The 8284-nt window shown below is 47.7% G+C and overlaps 1 protein-coding gene across 1 annotated transcript; it reads left to right on the forward strand.

Moving 5' to 3' along the window:
- The first annotated feature begins 474 nt into the window (after positions 1-474).
- On the forward strand, positions 475-5562 carry LOC8032429. The gene is made up of 2 exons (XM_040221299.3): positions 475-1280; positions 3723-5562. Exons 1-2 carry the CDS (start codon positions 791-793, stop codon positions 4088-4090), a joined length of 858 nt encoding a protein of 285 aa, XP_040077233.1. The 5' UTR covers positions 475-790; the 3' UTR covers positions 4091-5562.
- Positions 5563-8284: the final 2722 nt, after the last annotated feature.

Genomic DNA, 8284 nt, shown 5'->3' on the forward strand with positions numbered 1-8284 from the left:
ACACTCAGAAACACACGAAAGGGCGCCGAGAAAGGAACGATTGAATACGCCAAGTCAACACCCACTCGATGTCAACTTTCGAGCCCAATGGCGGCAACCGAGAGTCGGCCTCTGGGTCAAGGCGGTAGTTTCGTTTTTTTTGTTTCCCAACCTCAGACATAAAATAAAAATATAGCACGATTTTTATTATACAAATGCTAAATTTTAGAAACGGGTGAATTAAAAATTAGATTTAGCAACATTTTAAATACGGCTACTACGGCAGAAAAGTGGAAAACTAAAAACCCAAGGAGAGGGAGAGGCCTAAGGAGAAGCCCAACCTCCAGGATTGCCTTCTGAAGTTGGTGACGTCATGCCCCGAGGCGCTTCGGCCTTGACTCTAGGTGGTGTTGACCCACGTCGGAGCGGTCTTGAAGTTTGGAGGGTTTGGAGTTGTCCGCCCTTCCCCGTTTCCCTAGAGCCGAAGCAAGATGGCGGCCCCCAGCGCTGTGCCCAGCGGAGCCGGCGGAGTCGACCTTGCGCAACCAGCGGTGCACGGAGGAGGAAAAATAAAGGGCGGCGTCACGTGACTCGCACGTACAATAACCTGTGAGTCAGGCTGAGGGGGTGAACGTCCGGCAGTCACCTGTAAACAGTGGCGATCCGTCGGCGTTGGGGGCCCGGCGCTCGGCGATCCCGTCCGTCGGCCCCGGAATCCATGGACGTCCCAGCGGGGCCGCCCCCGGAGTCCAGGGGTACGCGGTGCGACGGCCGGACCGCGCTGACCCCGTTTGCCCGCTAGCCCGGCGCCATGGCGCTCAACTTCACCACCTGCGCCCTGCAGCTGTCTGCGTGCGACGAGTACGGCGCTTACCGGGGCCGCCTGGGCCGCGGCTGCTCGTGGACCCGCGAGGAGACCATGCTGCTGCTCGACCTGTACGAGAAGGAGCGGCTGTCGGACGAGCGCAGCGTCGAGTTTCCGCCGCGCAACACGCCCAAGTACCAGAAGGTGCACCAGGCCATCTCGGGCTTCCTCGGGGCCCACGGCTACACGCGGAGTCCCATGCAGGTGCGCGAGAGGCTGAAGCGCCTCAAGCGCGACTTCCGCGAGAATAGGCACGGCGAGTTCACCGACCGCGTCGGCGCCATCCTGGCCAAGCGGGGGGCCTCGCCGCCGCTCGCCGCCACCACCAACGGTGCTCCACACCAGCAGGGCTCGTCTCCTGACCACGAAGCCTGCTACCCCGTGGTACTGGTCAAGACCGAGGTCGGCTCGCCCGATGCGCGCGACGCCTCCCCGGGTAAGGAACCGCTCGCCACCCTCGCTGCCTCGGTCCTGTCTATTTTCCCACCTTGGTAATAAGGGATTTATTTGCACAAAAACGTGTGTCAGGCAAAGCAGAGAGGTGCTTGCTTTCCACCGATGAAACACCGAAACTTTGCTCCCCCCCCCCCCCCCCCCCCCCCCCCCAAGTTCCATTACCTGTGTTCAGGCCATTTGTGCAGCAAGCTAGGAAATTAATTATGACAATTGGTAGCGGCCAGATGTCTCTTCGGCATATCGGAATAAAATTGAAGCAGGAAACGTGTTCCTTTGAAACTTTTGGTGTATGTAGTCAGTGGCGTAGCCAGAAATTTTTTTCAGGGTATGTGTGGTCTCGGGGTTTGTGTTATGTTTAATGTTCACCAGCTTATGTTTGCTCCAACTTTCTGTTGTTCCCTTGCTTTCATCTAATATGATACTCGTGCTGTAGTCTAGGGTGACAGTTGTACCGTAAAATACTGCGGGTACGCCCACTATTCCCATTTCCCAAACTTGGGAATTCTGGAAATTATACGTTAAGTGCCCACCCCTCTCAAAGTGCTCGCATCGGACAACAATATTCAGTGCACTGCTCCGGCCCCAAGACTGCCAGTGGCAGGAAGATTGTGTGAAAATAAATGTGCTTTCTTCAATTCCATTCACCCTGCCTTCAAAGCAGTCATGGGCATGTTACCAGTAAAAAGTAACAGTGTTACAGTTACTGCAAAAACTGTAACACCGTTACTTTCTCGTTACACTACAAAAATTGAACACAAGAAATCACTAGCCAAAACAATATTATTTTATTTGTTACGCTATAGCGAGAAGAGAGGTAAACTGAGAAATTAGAAAAATCTAAACCCAAAGGGTGTTTCTCTTTTTGCGTCATTCGCCGTTTCAGCATTTTGATGTACATAATTTATTTGCAATAATTGTTACAACTTAGAATGAACTGTTTTTCAAAATTGTCATCGGCCCGCGTTGGTGAATGTTTTAGTTTATTTTTCACTCCGAAAGGAATGAGGACACAGATGGTCGCATAATTACCTTATGGGATATACTCGCAAGCAGGCCTAAACATATCAGGTCAAACAGCTTCGAAAGAATATAGGGAGAAAGGAGGGAGGCCTTCTGGTGCTCTACGAGTGTACGACGACCACCACGGCGTCTGTGTCCGCAAGCTTTAAGTACAACTGTTTCTCTCACTTAAGACATTTTCTGGGAAATCGTTTTAACTGGAGCACTGCATAGGTTCCCCAACAGAGTTTCCGTCCATTGAGGTGTTTCTTGAGGCTACGGACGAAAAAGGTAATTACACTCCAGCCTGCCTTCGTGTTTACTCGATTGGCTCCGAAGAGAATGAACAAGTTAAACAAGCGCCGGCTTTCTGTAAAAATGGGGACGGCTTCTTTGAAAACTAATAGGGAAGAGGAAACAACGACCAGCTGGGTGTACAAACGACAGCACAAACATATGCGACAAAGGGGAAGAGAGACGTGGGAGGGGAAGCGGTGCAGACAAAGACACCCAGACGGAATACTCGGAGACGTGTCGCATGACCACCGACGCCCACAGATGCTCCCCAGGAGAAAAGAGCGAGCCAAAGTCGGTGAAACAGACAGATTCCTTGCCGGCCTTAGGCACCTGCTATTTTTATCTCCCGGTTTTGTGCTGACTCGTCCGTCGTTCATTGTCGGTCATGGGCTGAACCAGGCAATTTTTGTTTGGTTAATGCGTGGCCACGCTTCTTTTTTTTTTTTTTTGTCAGCGAAGAGTTTTGAGAAAAATACTTCAAAATGGCGATTTCACCATGTCTGCGGCAGTGGGTTCTAATTAATTTAGTAAAAAAAAGTAACTAACTGCCTAAAATGTTAGTTACCCAATAAAAAAGTAACAGTGTTACAGTTACAAGTTACCAGTATTAAAGAGTAATGTGTTCCAGGTAAAAGTTGCCGAAAAAAAGTAACTAGTTACCGGTAACGCGTTACTATCAATGAATCGGCGTTTATTTCAGCTTCAAAACAGAGACTGAGAAGGGGGGAAAAAAGCAGTGTCATCCGCTGCTTGACGGGCCTCACCACCCTTACGAGTCAGCAGTGTAAACGTGGTAAAAAATAATATAACTGCCCAAGACTGCTTCAAAGCTCTTTATTGGCCACCATCTTGGTTTCTACTGGTTGAATCGGACAAATGCCCATGTCAGCCCAGTTTTCAGTGTAAGTGGGGTAGGCGCTTCCCCAGTACTGGACGGCAGGCATTATTGAACTGCCATTTTTTGGGGGTCAGACAGCAATAATTAGCCCCCTTTGTGGGCTGGGAGTAAGCCCTTATGGGGAGTAACCTTGCTGGGGGTGTGAAAGAGTAGCACCCTGGAAGGAGTTGATGAAGGAAGGCCATGCATGGACCATACATGTGTAAGAAGAGGTGCTGGACCTTGCAGACGAGAACGTGCCACAGCCTGCACCGCCTGTGGGCCCAGAATTGCGCTCGCCCGTCCAGGCGGAAGAAGACAGCGAGCCACGCCCCGTACTGCACCCGCAGCGGCCTCGGCGGTTCTCGCCCAGCCACGGTGATGCCAACGGCCGGCCGGTCGGGACGGGCGTGCGGGCACAGCAGCGGGTGGTGCGCCTCCTCGGTCAGCTGGTGGCCGAGAACCGGCGCCAGGCACAGGCCACCGAGGCCTTCCACCAGCAGGTCCTCTACCAGATGCACCTCATCTCCTGCTCGCTCCAGGTGCTGGCCGCAGGGCGCACTCACGAGGCCAGACCGCAGGACGCCAGCAGGCTCGACGCCCACAACTCCAGCTGACCGGGTCCTTCGCTCCGAGGGCTGTCGGACTCTGTGAGCCGAAATCTCTCGGTGTCGGCCCCCTCGCTGCTGTCCTAGGCTCCGGCCTTAGACCACTTTGCTTCCCAGTCGAGTGTACATTTTGAGATGCTGTTTTCTTCACACAGTGATTGATTGCGTTCGATTCGCTGTAAAAGTATTCATAGGCCCTAAAATTGATGCAGTTTGAACCTTAAGCTGTGTCAACACCCGAAACAAAGTCTAGTTTTCCTATGTGCCTTCGAAAACGAGGGACCTCTAACCAGAAGCAACAAGATACCGGTGCCGTCCAGCTGTCACAAATCCCCCTTCAGAGAGTCGGGTCATCTGCAGAGGTTTCCTTCCGTCCCAGATGTTTAAGATTGTTGCTTTTCTATGGAGAGTATTATCGAGGATATGGGTGGCAAGCTAAGCCATTTGTCAGTATGCTGTGCCATCTCTTATAGAAAGTCAATTGGGCCAGATCATTTATCCTCATGTTCAGGTGCAAAAGTTGCGGGGGATTGGTGTGTTTATACGTTTATCATGATGCGTGATTTGTACTGTCCGACCGGTGCCCGAGTGTAGTTGGCCCCAAACCGAGGCCTGGAATATGCCCGGCACTTTGAGTGCGATGCATCCCCCGGAAAAGATTTCTCACTTCACATTATGGATCTATGTACTTCCCACGAGTCTTCCATAACTTGCAGTTCTCTGCATCTGATTGTGTTGCACGAGCCTTAAGGTGTGTTGGGAAAATGTGATTCAGCAAATTTCACTGGAGGCTCTTTGTAGGTTCATCTTTACATCCCTCTATTACCCCTGCAGAGTCCTTGATGATCCAGAACTGCTTAACCGAGGCATTTTTGGAGCTTGTAAATGTTTGTAAATGTGTATGAGCACTCTTGCCAGGGTACTTTTCCAAGTTATATTTATGACTAGCTATCTGTCCAGACTAATATACTATATTTATTGAGGGGCAATACTAGGAGATGCAATATATGGCTGCGGCATCTGTTTTATATTTTTATATTTTGGTACGGTGGTGTAGACAAGCGTGCACACAAAGAACCATCTACAACAGACCCTTCTAAGGCCTTTATAGCTCTAAGTTTAGGTTATAATTCGAGGAGAGAGGCGCATTCATTTTTTTTTCTTGGGAAGTTTTAAAGGGCATTGAGGCATTTATGCTGGGGATGTGCGAATAGTGGTTCCAATCGAATAGCGCCGCTTCATTCATAGCCTTCACAGTCCAAAGAAAGTAACTGGTTTTGTCCACTGTTCCAGCTATCCCATTCAAACCACTTTTTGCACACTCCTAATTTATGCATGTCTTCTTTTTCTTTCTTTTACGAAAGTATGACCAGAAGGACCCAACAACCAAAAAGAAAATATTTGCCACTCCAGATGGAACTTAAAGCCGTCGGGGCTTCCCCAACTCTTCCCAGTGATTAAATAAAAATACACAAAAAGGATGTTTCACTTTACAATCCGATGAAAGCGATCAAGCAGTGCCAAAAGTGCTTTGTCATGGCGCTCCTTGTCTTTGTGCTCTCTTTGGCTGAACCAATTGTTGAATGATACTTTTTTATTTGCTTTGCCTGGTGAAAAGCAACAAGTGCCATGAGGATACTCTTGGTGCTGATTGATTGCCACCATCAGATGTTCGGTCGCACTTAAGAAAAAAACAATATCTGCAAAAAATGCTCATTTTGAAAAATGCCATATTTACATCCACCATCATCTAGAGAGTATTCCCAGAAAGTTTTATTGGTTTACACTGCATAGTTAATTTTTTATAATTTATTTTTGTCCACCAATGCTAAAGAAAAGGTAGGAGTTGCAGCACTTCAAAGGCATCCTTCTCCATTCCACCTTTTGGCATAAATTTCACTTAGCCTTTTGTTATTACGTAACTTGGATTCATTTTTATGAGTTTTTCTGGGGTAAAATTTTAAGGAGAAGATAGCTATGAAGCTTGTATATTTTATTTTTGTCATTTTTCATGCTCAAGAACTAAAATTTTGGACAAAGAATGGAAATCTAAAAAAACGTGTTTATGTGTTTTTTTTTTTTGTTTTTTTTTTGTCATAAAAGACCGTATAATATAAAAATATAGCTCCATAGTTATCTGCTCTGAACTGTCCTAGAGCAATATAACACATGAAAACAACAAATTTATACATACTGTAAACAGCTTAATTTTTGTGATTCGCAAATTTATAAGTACTGTAAACGACTTAATTTCTTGGTGATTTGCGAATCGCCTACAATTCACAGAAAATCGGTCCCGCAAACAATTCCGGTCAAATGTAAACACATTGGAATCTATATTGAGATCCCATCGCGTTGCGAAAATTAGAACCTGCAAATTAATCCGAAACTTCAGCTTTGACCTAAATCGCGAAATATTGAGCCCGCGAAAAATAAGTCGTTTACAATAATTTCAAAACGATAGTTTTCCCACAGACACACCCACTTTCATCTTTTAACATTTGCAATTTTCTTTTTTACTTCAACCGGGTTAACTAAATTTGGCAGAAATGTTCTCAATGTCAACATCAACAAGCCCTGTAAATGTCATTTAAATCAGACAAGTGGTTCAAACATTCACTTTTGTGGGTAGTGTCCCCCCTTAAAGGGCAGTCATTATTTTTTTATTTGGGATTACGACTGTTTACAGCTAAAGTAGGTGTCCCTCAATTACAAGGTATAATTTTTTATTTTTGATATTGTCTGTAGTTTTATAAATATCACGGCTCAAAGCTTGGTTTCGGGCGTCTATGGCCAAACCGAAACTATCTGCTAGAGGGATGGCAACGCTGATCATCAGCCGTACGGCTGATGTTTTTACTTTTTTTGCCCGATTCCCCAGAGGTCATCCTGGTGATATCCCACACCGCCTGGTGATAGTTACGGAATTGCAGAGGGTTAGCAAATTGGCGAAGGAAAGAAATGATACGTTAGGTTCTTAGTTTCTAGGCAAGGTGGCGTGGTGCAAGCTACTGGCAGTTCTGAAGGGTACAGCCATTAGCATCCATCCATCCAGCTGCGATGTGACATCATTGTGGTGCTGCGGTACAACCAATCAACTACAGCTCCACTGCGACTTGAAGTCGCAAGGGTGCTGCACCAGTGTTCCTCGACTAAAAGCTGACCTGCTTGCTGCCCGCTAAAAAGCAGCTGGTCGCATCTTTAAAGGGGCCCTTCAAGGACTTTTTACTGTTTATTAATTTGCACCGAACCTGAGCGCACTGAACGTAGTAACTTAGTGAAACTTTTCTTTTCGCGAAATTCGCTTTATTTTAAAAGTTATAGGCAATTTAGAATTACAAAAACAAGCAAAAAATAACCTCCTTCATGACGTCGTAGGTCCTGGCTTGAGTGGCCGTGAACTAGAGGAGGAATAGTGAGCTCATCGAGCGCTCACGGCCGCCGCACTCCGTGTCGACGGCGCCAGAGGGCGCCACTAAAGCATGTTCTGGATAGGCTGTACGCAGCGGGCAGCCAAAGCGGCTTTCATTGCGTTTGCTGCGCAATTAAACACTAATTCGGCATGACACTTCATTGGCCACAAACGACAGCAAACACGGGATAAAGATCAGTTCAGAATGGGAGCCACTTCGCGCTGCCATACCGCGAAACGGCCAAACCGCAAGACAAAGCCTCTCGCCGACGGCCTTCGGAACGCTCGGAGCCGGTCGGATCCTCCTGTCCAGACGACTGCAGCGCCACCGCGTGCATCCGGGATTTTTCCGTGTCGGCGCCTTATCCCACTACTCCTTTCTAGTATGCGCCGCCTTTTCCACCGCTTGGCGGCGGGTATGTTGACGGGTCATTTCTTGTTTCCGTACCTTATAAACTGCATTTCTTTCTTTTTTTCATCTATAATAGTGAACAAAAACTACTTTTATAAATAATTGAAACGGTTCGCGCCACTTATATTTTGTATTTCGACCAAAAAGAAGTTTTTATTGGCTCTGACCAGTAGTAAGCCCAAGACCAAAGACGTCACGTTTTGCGCGCTTTCGGTACCGCGGGTCGCCCTCGTCGGTGGAGGAGGTTTCCGTGTCGTCCGGTTAAAATATGGCGCACTGATATTTAGCTACTCTTTCCGTGCCCGCTGGCTTGCCCGAACCCCAAGAGACGTGGAAACCGCATAAAAGGTAGACGCTTAAATATGATTGCAGGGCCCCT

The sequence above is a fragment of the Ixodes scapularis genome, unplaced genomic scaffold, assembly GCF_016920785.2.
Source record: "Ixodes scapularis isolate PalLabHiFi unplaced genomic scaffold, ASM1692078v2 PGA_scaffold9__187_contigs__length_104089568, whole genome shotgun sequence".
NCBI classification, from domain to species: Eukaryota; Metazoa; Arthropoda; class Arachnida; order Ixodida; family Ixodidae; genus Ixodes; species Ixodes scapularis.

Coding starts and splice junctions, on each gene's coding strand:
- LOC8032429 (XM_040221299.3), top strand. CDS start 791: ATGGCGCTCAACTTCACCACCTGCGCCCTGCAGCTGTCTGCGTGCGAC. Junction 1,281..3,722: donor TGCGCGCGACGCCTCCCCGG/GTAAGGAACCGC, acceptor TGGACCTTGCAG/ACGAGAACGTGCCACAGCCT.